This window comes from Mycena indigotica, assembly GCF_014461135.1.
Source record: "Mycena indigotica strain 171206Taipei chromosome Unknown Mind.scaff0013, whole genome shotgun sequence".
In the NCBI taxonomy this organism is placed as follows: Eukaryota; Fungi; Basidiomycota; class Agaricomycetes; order Agaricales; family Mycenaceae; genus Mycena; species Mycena indigotica.
Window position 1 is genome coordinate 1271209 of NW_023503012.1, and position 17264 is coordinate 1288472.

A 17264-nucleotide genomic window follows, 5' to 3' on the forward strand; every position below is an offset into this window, starting at 1 on the left:
CTGTCAGCTGGCCGATGAGAATGGCCCCTCGAAGCGCAGGATGTTTGTCGGTCAGAATACCTAGATGCCGCCACAGGCTTCCCACCCGAAGCGTCGAGGCATGACGACCCGCCCCCGTCGCTGCTGCCCACATGCAGATGGGAGGCGTCGCAAAAGGGAATCCAGTTTCCACGCAATGTGTCATCTTGGAGGATACTCCGCACTTGCAGGGCTATTTTTGGCTCGGAAGTTCTGTCTTTCACCGTGCGGCCTCCGAGTTGCTGAAGCTGCTGATGGTCGCAAATATGCCGCAAGGTATATTAGTCTAGTCCCATTGAAGGACGCTTCGACCCTCTTGGACGCCGACTAAAAACTTACCCCGCAATGTTCCTTTCGTCCGTGGCAACCCTTGTCCTCCTTGGCGGCGTTGTCTCTGGTGAAACCTTTAGTCTAAATACGGGACTCACAAACTCATCTTTTTTGCAGCGCTACCATCAGCTCCTGCTCCCCACGCCTGCGCGGCCGCGGTGGCTAAATTCAATGCAGAGCGGCGCGCGGCCCGGGGACTCGCCAAGCGCACCTTCTACCCGAAAATGCTCAACGTATTACGGCTCGCCTTCCTGCTGAAAGGCATCTGCTAACTTGTCTTCCAGCTGACATGCGTATTATCACCCGAAAGCTCGTTGGCCTCGAGCTATGTTGCCAATTCAGTTAGTAAAGCTTCGAATGAGCTGACCCGCCTGATAATTCACAGCCTGTCCGTTCTGCACTCAACGTCGACAACTCTCCGTGCATTTTACCGCTGCTATGCATTCTGATCGCTCAACGTTTCGTCAGCGGCGTCGAGCTTATCGTGGATGTCGGCGTCATGGACACGACGACGTGCAAGCCGCTACAAAACGTCAGTTGTTTTCCAAGTTGGGTTTTTTCTCCGCTGACTTAGAACTGCAGGCCATGGTCGAACTCTGGGGTCGTAAGTAGCTTGTTAACTATGAAGGTCTGTCGGATAACGTGGGCCGAATGCAGCGAATGCGGTCGGGCAGTACAGCAGCACCTCTCTTCGTGGCGCAACCAGCACCGGTGTGTCACTTCATCTAGCATTTATCCTCAGAAACTAAGCGCCGCAGGCTCCAATGGCATCGCCGAGTTCCAGACGATCTTCCCCGGCGCTCCCGCCGGTGCCGCGAACCACCTCAACATCCTTGTGCACCAAACGGGCTCGGAATCCTCGTCTGTTGTCCACGTCGGCCAGCTGTTTTTCTATGATTCTTGGAACAGTAAGGGGAGACACTTTGCTATCGCAATCTCTGACACCTTCATAGAATTTGTCGGGATGTACACCAACTACAACAAGAACACCAACCTGCAGATGCTCAATGCGGATGACCCCAACTATGCGGCGGCCAGCAGGAATGGCGTGGACCCGATCATCGAGTGAGTTCCACTGGCACTGCGCGGCGAAATCGTTCTGATACGGCTTCCGGTAGTACTGAGAGCATCAACGACGACTGGCCAGAAGGTGTGTTGTCTTCCTTGAAGTTCTTCATTCGACCTTACTTATATCGGGCCTCGGCGCTCCAGGTATTATTGGCTATATCAGTAAGTCGCAGATCTTGCCAACTAGATAGCGGCTCAAGTATCCCCAGCTGTGGGCGTCAACCTAAACAAGGTGGTGCAGTAGAGCCTGAGATCATAGCACAAAGCATGTACTTTGCTACCAAGACACACCTGTGCCGCAGTGCCGAATCCAGGGCGGGAACGGTGCATGAGATGATTCGGGCGGAGATACAGAAGCATCGCAGCCATATACAAGTTGTTTCCGTGGAATGCAAGTCGACGGCAAGAGCTACGACGTCATATGCTGCCACGTTCTGTCTACGTGGCAGCGGGCACGTGGTCCCGGAATCACACCTCTTCTCCTCCCCCTCATCGTCCCCACTTGAAGATGCGCGTCTATGCGCTCACATCCTCCGTCCTCGCCCTCCTACTCCGCTCCACGACCGTGCGCGCCGATTCAGGGACAGGCTTATACCCGCCCGGCCTACAGCCGCTCATCACCAGGGCCAACGTCCTTCTGTCAAGCGGGCAGTTCAGCGAGGCGGCGCGGGTGTACTCAGAGGCCATCGGTGAGTCTACAAGGCTTTCCTTCGCTCGTTGGTCGCATAGTGCTACGTTTGCGAATGCATCGCAAGCGTGGCCTATGACCGGCTCCTGCTCGCGTTCCATTGCCACGTCTGACGCCTCTCCAGAGCAGTCTCCCGCGGACTACCTGCTTTACTACAAGCGCGGGACAGCGTATCTCTCACTGGGGCGCCATGGCTCCGCCCTCGACGATTTCACCCATGTCCTGACCCTCACACCGCTTCCGTCGGCCTATCTGATGCAGGCCCGCATCCACACCAAGGAGGGCGATTTTGCTGCGGCGAAGGCGGCGCTGAAGCTCTACAGTGGTGGCGAGAAGGAGACGCTAGAGCGGGAGGCCCTGTTAGGCGACATTGCGGAAGGCGAAGCAGCCGCAAAACAAGCCAACCAGGAGCGGTCGGCGCAGCTCTGGAATGCCTGTGTCGAGAACTCAAGCCGGGCTCTTCGGATTTCGACTCACAGCTCTTCTGTGCGAAGTTTACGAGTCGAATGCTCTCTTGGAGCCGGTGACATCGAGGGTGCCGTTGGTGATATGAGGTGTGTTATTGCTTTCCTCCTTTTCCTTCTCGTTAAAATGTTTTTAAGCCGTTTGACATCGCTTCTCCCTGAATCGCAAACCCAGGAGCTCAATGCTCTTATTTTCCGTCTCGCCTTCTTCCTCCTTCCAGCCTCCCCTGTTGCGACCAACGCGCTAAAACAATGCTTGCACTCAGACCCCGAATCGCGGCTGTGTATGCCTCTCCACCGACTGTCCAAGACCCTCGAGCGTGGTTTTGCCCTGCTCGAAGATCAAACGAATGCTGGCGACTGGCGTGGAGCGTTGGCAACTCTGAAAGGGACTGGGAAGAAGGGCGACATATACCGCAAATTCCAAGAAGCCGCGACGGAGCAGCTCGCCGCTCAGCATTTAGCGCTCTTCACGCTTGGGTCGGGCAAGATCCGGTTGCCGAGTTGGGAAAAGACGTCGCCCAGACGGAGAACGCTTTTGCGAGCTCTCTGCAAGGGGCACACCAACCTGGAGCTGCATCGAAAGGGCGAAGAATGGTGTCAGATGCTGTACAATATGGAGGAGGGTGACAATGATGCGGACGCGCTGAGAGGTTTGGGCGAGGCGTTATTGGTTAAAGAGGAGTGGGAGGATGCGGTTCGGATGCTGGAGAGAGCTTTCGAGGCCACTGGGCGGTCCGACCGTGATGTGAGCAAGTTTTTCTCTCGTTTTTCGTTGCTGACATGACGACTAGTTTGGCGGAAGACTGCAAACGGCACAACGACTTTTGAAGCAAAGTAAAGCGAAGGATTACTACAAGGTCCTCGGTGTTTCTCGCGATGCGGACCCCAAAACCATCAAGAAGGCTTTGTGTGTCGTTTTTTTCCCTCTCATTCATACCCGTTGTCTGACCAAACTCCAGCCGGAACGCGGCCAAAACCGCCCACCCTGACAAGGGTGGCTCTGAACAAAAGATGGCCGCCCTGAACGAGGCGTATGAGGTGCTTTCCGACCCAGGTATGGCGCTTTGCTGCTTTTTTTTTCTGTTCCTGCTCACGTTTGCGTAGAATTGCGACAGCGTTTTGACAACGGGGAGGATCCAAACGACCCCATGGCATCGCAGGGTGGCCACCCGTTCCAGCAGGGCGGGCATCCGTTTGCGCAGTTCTTCCAGGGCGGCGGGTTCCCGGGGGGCGGGTTCCCAGGCGGCGGTGGAGGAGGCGGCTTCCAATTCCACTTCAGTCATGGCCATTAGTTAGGGCTGTATTAATTATATTTACTGTACTTTTGCCCTGCTTTCCGTAGAACCCACGGAGTAGTTATTCGCATCTCCGAGGTCTGGGCATCGCGGGGATATATGTGACTTACCCAAAAGAGGCGGAGGGATCGACAGCTTTCTTTCCTTCCCCCCCTTCATGACGATAACCCAATAGCGCACTGACTCGATGTCGTCTTACTCGTCGTCCAACGGCCGCTTCCGCAGTCGGCTCTCACGGAAGAAATGGGGAGCGCCAGTTGTTGCTGGCGGAGCATTGGGGCTCATTTTGCTGGTGACGGTGGTTTCGAAGGTGTTCTGGGGCGGTGGGGATACCGGTATGTGGCACTTGTCCCCCCCCCATAAACGCGGTGTTAACAGATTGCTGAAGACCTTGACTTGCCGCCCCCACGAAAAACGGGCACACAGCACGACTTGCCAGACCCGAGCCAGCCGCATTACCCCGGCGCGGGGTCGTCAACGACGCTTAGCGCTGTCGATGAGCTCTTTGAGCGGCAGTCGCAGACGCTGGAGCAGGCTGCTGCGCGGTATAGACTGAAGACGGACCGTAATCCACCGAGGGGGTACGACAAGTGGTTTGAATACGCGCGGGAGAAGAGGTGCTTGGTGGACGACTACGACCAGATATACCGCGACTTTGCGCCGTTTTACCAGCTGGCTGATAAGAGGGAAAGCGAGAAGAATGCGGAAAAGTTCTTCCCGCAGATGGTCAAGGCGGTGGGGGCCCTGGTGCGTGTGTCTGATATTTTCCGTGCTTGCAGGGGCTAAACTGCGTCTAGATTCACGAGGAGAACATCGGGATGAGGACATTCACCATGCAGGAACATCGTTTGGGCACGGCGGATGAGTGGACGAGCAACTACGACGAGCTTTGGAACACGACCCTCACCCAAGTGCGTGTTGTTGTCTTCTTCTTGGGTTATATGTGTAACGAAATGGACAGTTGGGACCGTCTTTACCCGACTTCAAACTCATCATTAACCACCGCGATGAGCCTCGAATAGCGTTCGATGTACGGGCACTTTCACCCGAAGTAGCCTTCAAACCGGAAGACAAAGCGCCGTTTCGCAATGCGCCCAAGCCCACGTCCAAGTTTTACACCGACGACGGCCACTGCCTGGTGCCCAACGACCCCAGGGGCTTTTTAACTTGGGCAAACGGCGCAAGCTCATGTGAGTTTTTGACTCTCTTTATTTGTCAAGCTAATATCCCCAGTCCTACTCTACAGCGCCAGCGCCGACTTCACCACTGACCTTTATCCGGTGCTCAGCCAATCGAAGATATACCCATGTTTCTCCGACATCCTCTTCCCCAGCCCCTTCCACTACAAGCGCTCCAGCTCGCATCCGAAGTACTCCAAGCCGGACAATGTGGGCTGGGCCAAGAAGAGGTCCGTACTTTACTGGCGCGGCCAGTCGACTGGTGGCTGGATTTACGGCGAAAACTACCGCTCCTTCCCGCGCTTCCGCCTGATTGACATTGCGCGCGAGCCGAAGAATGCGGGGCTCATGGACGTGGCGATAACCGCGTTCTACACGTGGTTCTGCCAGCTCGAGGGCTGCGACGGCGAGAAGATCAGCAAGGAGTACAATATCACGGGGGAGAACGCGCCAAGGGAGGAGGTTTATAATTACAAATACGTGCTCGACGTGGACGGCAACGCGTTCTCGGGGCGCTATCTGGGGCTGCTCGCGAGCGGGTCGCTGGTGTTCAAGGTGTGTACGCCCGTTGGCTGGCTGTTTCCCCTTTTAAACAGCTATTCTGCAGTCGACACTCTTCACGGAGTACTTCCACGACTGGCTGCAGCCGTTTGAGCACTACATCCCTGTTAGACCAGACCTGTCTGACCTTGCGGAGCGGGTGCGGTGGGCGAAGGCGCACGACGAGGAGGCGCGGAGGATACAAAAGGCGGGGAAAGAGTTTGTGGATCGGGTGATGACAGACGCGCAGAATGACTGTTATTTTTATTTGGTGTTGTTGGAGTGGGCGAGGTTGCATGCTGGGGGGCACTAAGTAGTAATCCTGCTTTTTAGACTGAGAAGAGCGATATATTTGATGTCCATGAACTTCATCAAGTCTGCCAAATCGTCCGAAACTACATGTACATAGAGCACTCACCCCAAAAAATAATAATGCTTGTCACATCATTCTGATTTGGCTCCAAAATCATTACATATTTAGCTCAAAACTATGCTCTTGGATCTGGCTCCGAGGGTTGGGGTGTAGGGCTACAAAGTAGTGAGAGATAGAGAGATATTAGTGTACTCAGGCCTACTTCTACTGTCTTATATGTGGGTAGTAGGTGATATGTGGATAATCATAGATAACAGAATCTAAACGAGAGTGTTGATAGTGAGGTGCTAGATAGCTGACTATGTACTGTCTCGTGATACCCAAGCGTAATTATTGCTCCGAGCAGTACTAGTATGCCTGTGCTATGTTACATGCCAGGTCCCAGAGGGATTTGGCAGTGATGATAATATGCGGGAATCAGTGCTAGAGATGGAGACATCTCCAGGGTTGGAAAGAGGCTTTCCCTAATGAGGGTACATGAGAATGGTGAGATGTAATTTGGTGAGACTCATAGGTGATTCAAGTTGTCTGCCGGATGAAATAATTGAATGTCAAAATGTGAGTTAGCTGGTATTACACATGATCATTTGCGCTGTAGTAGCCTTTCCAATCCAATATGAATTTCAAAATAAACTTCCTGTTGATTATATTACCAAATCCGGAAATATAAAATTGTGGTCAAGTAATAAGAAAATATAATTCGAACTTTTCGCACATAAATGGGATTTTCAAAACAGTGTCAAATTGTTTGTAACACTCAGAACTTGAAATACTTGAACTTGTGCTGTTGATATTAATTTCAGTCTGCTAGCAGCTAGAGGTTGTAAGGGCAACCCTGGAGGCCTGAGATGGAGGATCCAAAGAGAAGAAACTCTAAGGGTCCGCCTGTGAGGTAGCTGACTACCCGTCACTATATACTGCTTGTCCGTAGCCGCCGCTGTCAGACACAAAAGTCCTGGGCAGCATCACAGGCAAGGTCCCATGGTAACCGTCGGGAGGGCGTTGACGGATTGATGATTGTGCGGGCAAGATAGAGGGCCAGACTGGAATCAGAACCGGAATGGGACTGGAATTGGAGTTATCTCTGAGAGGCCAAAAAGGAGGTTCCCCTGACGGAGGTGGAAACTATGTGAACTATTTATTTGCAATCGATTTCTGTTTGCCCAAGTTCACAAATAAAATGGTCACTTATGTGTTAATTACTATATCTGGAAATGAAAAGGGCTGGAGTCTTAGGTAGCATTAGTGCAGAGGGAAATACTAAGCATAGTAGACAAATGAAATATCACTGTAGGATTTGGAATGTGGCTAGCATAAGAGTCAGTTTTCAACCAAGGTTTCTTTTTGCCTAAAACAAATGCTTCCTGCAAGAGGTCCTGGAGTTATTTACCAAATTGATCATTTTGTAACCAAGTTGCTGGAAGGGAAAATTACTGTTTTTGGAAGTAGTTGTTACAGATTAAGAATCAGAGATTTTATTCTTAATCTGTTAGAAGAAGAAACAGAAAATTCTTGTTTTTGTACAGAAAATACCAGAGGTTTGCTTTGGATAAGAATTCATAGTTGTTTGCAATAGGAAAATTCTTTATAGCAGAATGAGAATGTCATAATTTTATGTATTTTGGAAAGCCTTCCAAAAAAAGCAATATTTGCTTTCTTCTGTTATCATCAACATGTAGCAAGACAAGGTACTGATATATACATACCTAAGCTTATACAATATACCTTATATGCAAAGCTTTCCAAAGTCATGATAGCTTATCATCCACCTTATCATGAGAGGTATTTGTATCACTAATCAGTGTTGTCCAGATTATACCTGCACTGCGAAGATCCCGGATTGTAGGGCTTGATACTTGCTCCATCAAAGCCTCAAGCTCAGGATGAGAGCGGTAAAGCCATATAGTCTGAAGGAAGCTGGCACTAGATAATGAGCCCAGGAACTTAGAATGACAACCATGTATAATGGCAGAGATTGAATATCGTAACGATATCATCATGGATATACTTGATGCAATAAGTCCCAGTAAGATCTAAGCTACTTGTTAGTGATTTAGCTGCTATGAGAACAAGTAACAAACTGAGATCAGGCTAAGCTAGATTTGTCTATCAGTATGGGAGACAGAAATAATATAAGAACAGACCTTGAGTTGCACCTTTTCTACCATAGCAACAGCTATTCCAGGAGCCCCAGTTTGGCTGACCATATTGAAGGACATGAACTGATCATCTGGTGATGGACCACTTCCCACTAGTTAAGTTAGATCAGGAATACTGACAAAGTCAAGATGAACTCACTTGTCCAAACCATTGTTGCAACTGTTTTAGCCAGAGCATTCTCAAAGTCATGCAAAAATATAGCTTTTGTTTTATTATTGGAGTGCAATATTGAGTCATTGCTGAGTATAAGTCGATTTAGTTGTCTGTGTTTATGTTTGTAATGTAGATATATATTGATCTCAACTTACAAGTCACCCACAGAACCTAGTGCATTTGTTGTTTGTGCACTGTACAAAGACTCCCACTGCAACAGCTGTAAGCTAATTATCATATATATATATAGATATATATATATATATACTCACAACACTCAGTGGAGAGAACATTGGCACCAAGCTTGTTGAAAGATGTAATGTTGGTCCTTTGTATGGCTTCCATATAGAGGAATTTTTTGTAAGATCTGGTACAACTGATATTGCTTGGAATGTTTGAGAATCAATAAGTGCTGTTTGCTTCACTGGAGTTATAGAACAGCGAAATGGCCAGATGTGAACATATTCAGTGCTGTTAGGGCCTTGGGATATCTTAATGCTAGCCCTTGGTCCCTGCATCTTCTTTGAGTCAATAATCAATATTGATGGCAGTGAGTCATTAGCCACAAAGAACATAATGCTATCTGTGTTAGTTCCTGTTGCACTATGTATCTGAGGGTTGACAGTAGACCAAGCATTATCAGCTTGCCAGCTCAGAATATATACAGTATCTGTCCTATTCTCCTGCAAGAGCCCAGATGATGATATGACCCAGCCTGGCTCTCCTGGGTCATCAGCAGCAGTAGGGACTCTTGAAGAGTTGCCTGTGATAAATCCGCATTGAACTGTTATGCCTGTTGCATTGACTTCTACAGTCCCTGGAGTCTTGTCAAGGTCATTGAGACTAGGTAAGTCATATAAGGTTTGGCCAATCAACCCAATTGTAGAACCAGTCCGCAGAGACATGGCAAGGAATGAGGAACTAGCAGAAACAAAAGCAGAAAAGTCCTATGGATACTAATCAGTGGTAAATACATTTAATATAATTTTTTGTACGTTTGATGCCTTGGGGAAAAAATCTCCATTAGGCCAGTCATATGCTGAGCCTGAGAAATTGAATAATGCAATACTTTGTTGGGTTTCAACAGAGTATGTCCTGGTTGCATCAAATGTTTGAAGGGAAAACAATGCTGATATGGTAATATGGAGTAATGCTACCATCAAGAGGTAAATGCAAGTTGAGAGTACTCCTGTCACTGCAACTGGAAGTGTTTTTTGATACCAGAGGTATTGAAGAGCCGAGCCAATGCCAAGCCATGCTGCTGTATTGTCATGTGTTGCTGTAAGTGTTTGTTCTGTAGTCAAGATTCTTTGTGTTGATAGTTTTTGCATAATATAGACAAGAATTGCCAGGAAAATCTGAAAATATAAGTTTATCTTGCATTAATCAATATTGCGGTGAAATTTACTGTGCCAATAGCAGTGGAAAGTGCTGTGATGGTGATTGATACCTCATGCTGTATAGATAGAGGAAAGATGATCTTTGTTTCCAATTCTAGTTGTTGAATCACTAGCAGGATGACATGTGCAATGACCAGAAGAGCATGGAGGATGATGGAGACCAAGCCTAGCACCTGCATTGGGACAAGACTTTGGTAGTGCCAGGATTTCACTAATTCATTACTAGTATGAGCAAATGGCAGTACACACTAGAAGAAGAGAAGTGAATTTGAGGAATACTAGACACACCTAGATGGCTAAACACGGCTGGCTTCATATGGTTGATGGGGGTGTGTGTACGTGTTGGGCAAGTGGTGGATAGCTATAGGCATGTATAAGTACTACAAGAACCTGGGAAAATCATCTTGAATCAAGATTCTTGGAGAATCACATCTTCGACTCGCAATCATGATCACCTCAAATGAATGTTCTACCATCTGATATGTAGCGCTGCTCGTGCTGGACATTGGCTGGACATATCTGTACCTCTAGATGATAGATCGCCATTCGCCTCCCAAAATAACTCACAGCACATTCATCATTTCAATGATTGATGGATGGATGGATGGATGGATCATCCCGTCGGCCCCGCGATGCAGTTGGTCGGCTATGAATGGATGTCAAAGTATTGCGTTATTGCCTTGGTTATTGCGGTGGTTACTGTGACGTGGACTCACGATGGAAAGAAAACTTGAAGGACGATTCTCCCACAAGACCCCGGCCAGGGCCCAGGGGTCGAGCACAGGTTACTGTACATTTAAAGATGTTCACCAGACAGACGTCCGCCACATGCACATTGTCGACACATCTAAAATTGTCCATCTAAAGACAGGGATGTTGGAGAAAATGTCGCGTAATTACTAAACGCGGATCTGTCAAAGTCGCAGTGCGTGGCTTCTGCCCGCCACCTGCCTCCTTCTTCGCTTCCCTCCTTCCCTCTCTGTCTGTTTGGTCTCTCCCTCGCGCCACTGGCAACGACGATGTCGGGATTCCTCTTGCTCGTTGCCGCGCTCCCGGCCGCCATCGTCGCTTACGTCCTCTTCCATGCCCTACACTACCTCTACCGCGACCTCACCTTCTCGCTGGCGCACATTGGTGCCCCCAAGAGCGCGAGCTGGCTGCTGGGCAACTTCGGGGAGATGATGGTGGGTCCTCTCGCCACTTATACTGCCCTCTTTGTGTTATTTTCTGCGTGTGGTGGGAAGGGCGAGCTAATGTGAGAGGACAGGCGGACCCAGAGCGGACGGAAAAGTGGCGGCGCGAGTTTGGCGCTAATTTTACGTTCAAGACGCTGTTCGGGGTGCGTACTGTCTGGTGCTTTCTGTAGAAGGAAGGCTAATAGAGATAGGTCCGTGAGCTCCATACATCGGACACCCGCGCCATCGCCCACGTCTTTGCCAACGCATCGGTCTACCAGAAGTCGCCTATCACCCTTGCGAATATGAAGCGGCTGCTTGGCACGGGTGGGTTGCTATTTCCGTTTCTTGTTTGACGCTGATGCATGCTGGACAGGCCTGCTGTCAATTGAGCTGGACGAGCACAAGCGTCAGGTGTGTCTCTTGTACTTGATGTTCTGTTTTATAAGTATCCGTAGCGTCGAATCCTGACACAAGCCTTTGGCCCTGCGCAAATTCGGCTCTTCACGGAGACGTTCTACCAAAAAGCAGCCCAACTTCGCGATATCTGGGCGGGCGAGCTGTCGGAGAACGAGGCGGCCGGTCGGGACACAACGATCGACGTGTTTGCATGGCTGAGAAAGATGACATTAGATGTTATTGGCGAGGCTGGTGCGTGTTTCTTCCTCTATATTTCCATGATTAAAGAATTGCTGCAGGCTTTGACTACCAGTTCCACTCTCTGTCGCGGGACCAGAACGCCGAGACGGCCAAGTCGGACGAGTTGGAGGACCTCTTCACCGAGGTTCTGCATTCGCCCAAGGCCCCGAGAAACGTCATGTTTCGGCTGGCGCAGAACATCTACCCGGTTTTGCGGTTGATTGTTCGTTCACCCTTCTTATCTCTTTTCCTCCACTAAAAACCTGCTCAGCCCCTTCCTGGTACGCGCGTGTTACATGCGCTGCGCATGAAGATGGACGGTATTGGCTTCCAAATTCTGGCGCGGAGCAAGGCGGCCGTCGTCCGTGGGGCGAACCTGGGCTCGAAAGCGGGGGAGAAGAGCGAGACGAACGGGTCAGGCAACATCGGACGCGGGGAGGGGAGGGATTTGCTGTCAATCTTGCTCAAGGCGAATATGTCGCCCGACATCAAGGAGAGCCAGCGGATGACGGACATGGAGGCCATCGGACGTGAGCATGGAACTACTTTCATTTCGGCTCTTGACTTATCTTAGAAATTCCGACGTTTTTGTTTGCTGGACACGAAACTACCAGGTAAGGATTTTGCTTGCCTTCAAGTTATTAGTTTGCTCACATTTCGTCTTAGCTCGGCCGTTTCGTGGTCTCTCCACGCCCTCTCCGTCAACACTGCTGCCCAAACTAAACTCCGGGGCGAGATTCTGGCGTTAGCAGCGCGGACCCCGCACCCTACACTGGACGAACTGACCGCGCTGCCTTACATGGAGTGTGTCATCCGCGAGACCCTTCGGCTTCACCCGCCCGCGGTCGCGGCCCAGAGGATGGCCATGCAGGACGACGTTCTCCCGTTGGGCAAGACATATCTCGACCGTTGGGGGAAGGAGTACGACAGCATGCCGTGAGTGTCTGTCATTCACAAGACGAATGCTGAGGAAGCACAGTTTGAAGAAAGGACAGCTGATTCATATCCCCATCCGCGCGGTCAACACGGACAAGGAGATCTGGGGCTCAGACGCGGAGGAATTCCGGTGGGTATTGTCACTTTCTTCTTGCCTGAACTAATTCATGGCAGCCCCGAACGATGGACCCCGGGATCGCCGCTCCCGCCCGCTGTCGCGGGCATACCGGGCGTGTACGCTAACCTGCTCACCTTCTTGGGCGGGCCACATAGCTGCATCGGGTACCGCTTCTCCATCGCCGAGTTCCGCGTAACGCTCTTCACACTCCTCTGTGCATTCGAGTTTGCCGCCGTTGAGGAGATCGGCGGCACGAGCACTGGCCTGCAGAAGCCTATGGTGAAGCGCCAGCCCGAGCGCGGTAGTTGTCTCCCGTTAGGCGTCAAGGCGTATGTCGCGTGAGAGAGGTACTTTTTTTCCTTCTCGTTATTCTTTTCGGACCGTGGATATAGACTTATCGACTTGCTGCAACATTTGTACTCTACGCTACATACGCATAAACACCCCTCCCACATCGGCATTCGCTCCCTACCTATTTACTCAGCTGCTGTCTCATTCTGCCTGTGCTTCGTCTGTATATATTGTGTCTTGTGTACTTAGTGTACGTTCCTGGGATAATGGGATGGACTTGTGCTTCTGCTTTATGCGAAATCGTTCCGCCTTTCAATCAGCAGCCTGAGTGGAGCCTTATAGTTATAAGACTATGTACTTAGCTGATTGTCTTCTTTTTGAACGAATAGGTGTGCAGACACCGTTAAATCAAATTCTGGTGAGAACTTGAACCATAGAACTGCGGTTGGATATAGTCCTGGCCGACTAGTATTATTATGGAGAATCATGCACAGAAAAATCATAATTGAGCCAAAAGTCTTAACCTAGCCAAGGACCAACATACAATAATAAATATATTGGGTGGTTTTAAAACAGTGCTGGCCTATGTATTATGATATTATTATGCCAAATGCATAATAATCGTGGAATAAATATCATAATATGGTACTCCACAGCATAATATATCCATAATATAATATAATAATAATATGAAATATTATATTTAATAAATATAATATAATATTTGAACCTGCTCCAACAAACTTTTGGAATTTTCAAACCTGGTTTTCAGTGATAATATTATGCAATGCTCTGAAATACTTAGTAGCTCATCTAAATCTCTCTGTTAGATCATGTAGAGAAGGTATTTCAGTCACATGTCAGCAGTGAATTGCCTTGTTTGGAAATTATCATCACATTACATAATTTACAATATTGAGAAGGATGTTACAAGTGTGTGTGTGTTGGTTCAGGTTAAACATCCTCTCACTCTAGTAGTGGTTGATATCTACTATATATCATATGGAGTCTTCTTCAACTGAGAGTATTATTGCCAACAGGTAGAAATATTCACTATAAGAAAGAAGACCATTTACAGTATATAAACACTTTGAGGACAAGAATAGAAGTTGTACTAGGTAGTATACAAGCTGATTTTGTCCAAAGTTCATGAGTTTAAAGTAACATATAAGTTGCTAGAATAATGTATTATGCAGCAAGTTGCAACTGTAATAATAATATCATAATAGTATCATAATAGTATCATAATATAATGTAATATAATATTTGTTCGGGCCCCCAGGCATAATATAATAATAATAATGATATGGCAGAATAATCAACCGTAATATAATAATGGCCAGCACTAGTCCTAGGATATATCATGGCCAGGACAACACTCAGTGGTTGTGTTCACAGAATTTTCAAAGTTCCCGATCGGAATCAATTTCTTGCATTCAACTAAATCCCAAATGAACGACGATCTATACTCAGTCCGTACACTCCTTCCCGCCAAACGTGAGCCCAGCAAAGTACGGGCCCAAATGGTCCTGCACGCTCGTCGCCAGCAGCCCGTTGCCGGTCACACACCCGGTGTTGTCCCGCCCGGGACACGCGAGCAGGTTGTCCCCGCTATCGTCGACGACGTGCACCTCGCCCTGCGTGTGCACGAACCCGAGGAAGAGCGGGGGCACCACCGGGACGGGGTCGTGCTGGTTCGTGACAAAGCCCATCGCGTCGGTGGCGAGGTCGGGCGATGGCGCTGACGAGGGGAAGAGGCCCTCGAGGAAGGACGCGAAGGCGGGGTTGCCCCCGCGCGGCTGCCCGAACCCGACGACGGTCACGGGGACCGCGGCGAGCGCCGGGTCGGGGGACGCCGCCAGCGTGGTCTTGATCAGGGCGCCGGTAAGCGACGAGAGCGCCGCGCCGAGGGAGTGGCCCGTGACCAGAACCTTGCTGGCGCCGGTTGCGGACAGCCCGGACATGACGCCGGCGAGCAGGCCGTCTGCGGTCCGCTCGAAGGTCTTTTGGAAGCCCTCGTGCACTGTGATGTTCTCTGAAGGGAGTGTCAGCGATGGGACGGAGGATTGGAGACGACAACGCACGGTCTTCGGTGTCTGGGAAGCGAGACGCGTTGAGCGGGACCAGGCCGAATTGTGCATCATTGAGGATCGAAAGTCTGGAGGATTATTAGCAACGAGTTCCACAGAAAGGAAGTCTGAATTAAATTCACGCACAGTTTCTTGGGATCGGTCCCCTCATGAGCTACTACAATCGCGTCGTCCTCCGCCGAATGCGCAATATAATCTACACACAAAAGTCAGCATGAGGCTTGGGAACTTCCGCATCACATACAGAGCGGAATCGCGCCTTCATCTATGCAGGGACTTGGCATAAGAATACGTTCAGAATGTGTACAACTTCTCACCTCCGCCGCTCTGCAAGAACGTCACACCCTTAATCGCTTCGCATGGCGCGCCACAGCTCCACGCAGCGAGGGACGCCGATGAGCAGTAGGCTGCGCGGGCGAACTGGCCCGGGCGGAGGAAGGCGTCGCTTGCAGACGACACGGACAGCGGTGTCGGTGGGGGCGGGGCGGGAGCTTTGGAGGAGGACGAGCCGAAAAGGCCGCCGAAAAGCGGGAGCGCGAGTGTTGAAGGCAGGGAAATGAGAAGGAGGGCAAAGAGCATCGCGGATGCGGGTGGGCCGGCCAGAGGGAAAGAACGTGAATGAGAGGAGGAGAGAACGAAAGATGGGGGCGCCGCCTCAGCACGTCAGGCCTGGGGATGCGAGCCGGGACTGTATAGGATCGCATGTAAGAATACCCACCTATCCGAGTCGGCCATTTAGCTGATCATCGCGCGGCCTTCTCAATGCTCGTGCACGTCAGCGCGCATCCGAGCATGTCTCGTTGTCGACGTGTCGTTATGCGCATTCAATGGGTGTGAAGATGGGCTGGGCTGGCGTCGCGTCATGCCAGTGGGTAATGCGTTGACTCTAAAGCCTCTAGTGCAGAGCCTGTGCTGGAAGAAGAAGAAACGCACATGTTGACCAGGAACCCGTCTAGAGGATCTCCGGAGGTGGGAGTGTAAAAGGAACGAAACGCGTCACCTTGACAACCAGGTAAATCATAGTGATGTAAAGATGTCGGCATCGCGGACCGGGCTTGAACTTTCCCTTGAAGATTCGCCCGGCGCAAGGTTCCTCGATGTAATTATACGGCACAAGTGTGATGCCCTCTAGTTCTGATCTGCACCAAATGTGCATCTGACAATAAGTAAGTAGGGCTGTTGTCTTCATTTGTAATATAATTGGTGTTTATGTGGAGTTCAAGATGATTCATAGAGTAAGATAATCGAAGTAACATACAATAAGGGCCAAATATCATAAGGAGCAAGTTGTTCATGCGCCTTCTGTTTTCATGCGCTTCTGATCCCCGCCACCCGAGCCGTCAGTCTGACGACGCTTCTGTCGGATTTCTAGGAACATGTTAGTATGAACAGTCGACTCGAGCTCGGAGTTTCTTTCACGCACGTGTAATCGACTCCTGGCTCCGCTTCAGCGCGCCCATGACCGCCTCCAGATCGTCCTCGCTTTGCTGCACGGCATCCTCGCGCTCCTGGAGGGTCTCCAACTCCGCAATAGTCTCCTCATGCGCCGCCCTCTCCCGCTCGTAGCGCTGATCCGCGGCCTCCAGCGCCTCCTCGTGATCCTCGTCGGCCGCGGCGAACTCCTGCGAATGTTGCTGTTCCGCCCACTCCAGCGCAAAGCGGTGCTCCTCCTCCTTCGCCGCGAGCGCGTGTTCATACTGCTCCTGTGCCGCTGTCAGATCGGCATGGTGCATTTGCCGCATCGTGCCGAGCGCCTCCCTGAGCTGCGTGTTTTCATGGTGGTGCGCAAGCTTCGCATTCACCTCCTCGGCCAGGGCGTCTCGCACCTCCCCGAGCTCCGCGTGCAGGGCGTCACGAGCCCCGCGGAGGATGTGCACCTCCGCCCGCAGATTGTCGATGATGTCCAGCTGCGACTGGTGCGTCGCCCGGATCGTGTCGATCATCGCGAACCCGTCCTCGCCGTCCAGCGCCCGTCGTCCCGCTTTGCTTTTCATGGTGGTGGCGGAAGGAGGAAAAGGAGTGTGGAAAGGGGCGTCGTTATTGTTTCAGTTGTCCTGATCGAATGATACATTGGTGACGCCGGTTCGAACCCGGGCCATCGTATATAATGATGATAGTGAAGACTGGAATATTTTGGCGCAGGACTTCATGCCCACATGAACACTAAACCTGATCATGACCTGTCGAGCTAATTAGAGTGCTACAGTATCTGCCTCCTTTAATGCAGTACTTGAGCAGAGATCTGGAAGAAAAAATCTCCGGCCAAGTGCAGCCAAATACAGCAGTTTGGTATCAGTTCAACCCAGGTTGGAATCTTTTCCAAAGAGCTTGATTCTTCTGCTTGT

General features: G+C 50.5%; 5 protein-coding genes across 5 annotated transcripts; 3 read left to right on the forward strand and 2 right to left on the reverse strand.

Annotated features, from left to right (window-relative positions):
• Nucleotides 1–363: 363 nt before the first annotated feature.
• On the forward strand, nt 364–3863 carry MIND_01273800 (uncharacterized protein; the record flags this gene model as incomplete). The annotated part of the gene is made up of 16 exons (XM_037369214.1): nt 364–415; nt 466–581; nt 633–689; nt 734–768; nt 817–880; nt 931–952; nt 1006–1059; nt 1107–1256; nt 1302–1413; nt 1467–1498; nt 1866–2105; nt 2229–2658; nt 2707–3316; nt 3363–3478; nt 3531–3625; nt 3676–3863. The coding sequence occupies 16 exons, from the start codon at nt 364–366 to the stop codon at nt 3861–3863; spliced, it is 2373 nt and encodes a 790-aa protein (XP_037214420.1).
• Nucleotides 3864–4053: 190 nt separating this feature from the next.
• On the forward strand, nt 4054–5897 carry MIND_01273900 (CAP10 domain-containing protein; the record flags this gene model as incomplete). Its single annotated transcript, XM_037369215.1, has 6 exons — nt 4054–4201; nt 4255–4613; nt 4664–4777; nt 4828–5056; nt 5100–5599; nt 5652–5897. The coding sequence occupies 6 exons, from the start codon at nt 4054–4056 to the stop codon at nt 5895–5897; spliced, it is 1596 nt and encodes a 531-aa protein (XP_037214421.1).
• A 4699-nt stretch (nt 5898–10596) lies between these two features.
• MIND_01274000 (uncharacterized protein) lies at nt 10597–12880 on the forward strand (the record flags this gene model as incomplete). Its single annotated transcript, XM_037369216.1, has 11 exons — nt 10597–10854; nt 10938–11009; nt 11058–11172; nt 11222–11259; nt 11304–11496; nt 11544–11707; nt 11756–12014; nt 12059–12098; nt 12151–12420; nt 12464–12550; nt 12595–12880. Exons 1-11 carry the CDS (start codon nt 10690–10692, stop codon nt 12878–12880), a joined length of 1689 nt encoding a protein of 562 aa, XP_037214422.1. The 5' UTR covers nt 10597–10689.
• A 1418-nt stretch (nt 12881–14298) lies between these two features.
• Nucleotides 14299–15498, reverse strand: MIND_01274100 (Lipase-3 domain-containing protein; the record flags this gene model as incomplete). Its single annotated transcript, XM_037369217.1, has 5 exons — nt 14299–14864; nt 14914–14987; nt 15046–15115; nt 15164–15184; nt 15237–15498. The coding sequence occupies 5 exons, from the start codon at nt 15496–15498 to the stop codon at nt 14299–14301; spliced, it is 993 nt and encodes a 330-aa protein (XP_037214423.1).
• A 712-nt stretch (nt 15499–16210) lies between these two features.
• MIND_01274200 (uncharacterized protein) lies at nt 16211–16928 on the reverse strand (the record flags this gene model as incomplete). Its single annotated transcript, XM_037369218.1, has 2 exons — nt 16343–16928; nt 16211–16287 (listed from the first exon to the last, which is right to left on the reverse strand). Exons 1-2 carry the CDS (start codon nt 16911–16913, stop codon nt 16211–16213), a joined length of 648 nt encoding a protein of 215 aa, XP_037214424.1. The 5' UTR covers nt 16914–16928.
• Nucleotides 16929–17264: the final 336 nt, after the last annotated feature.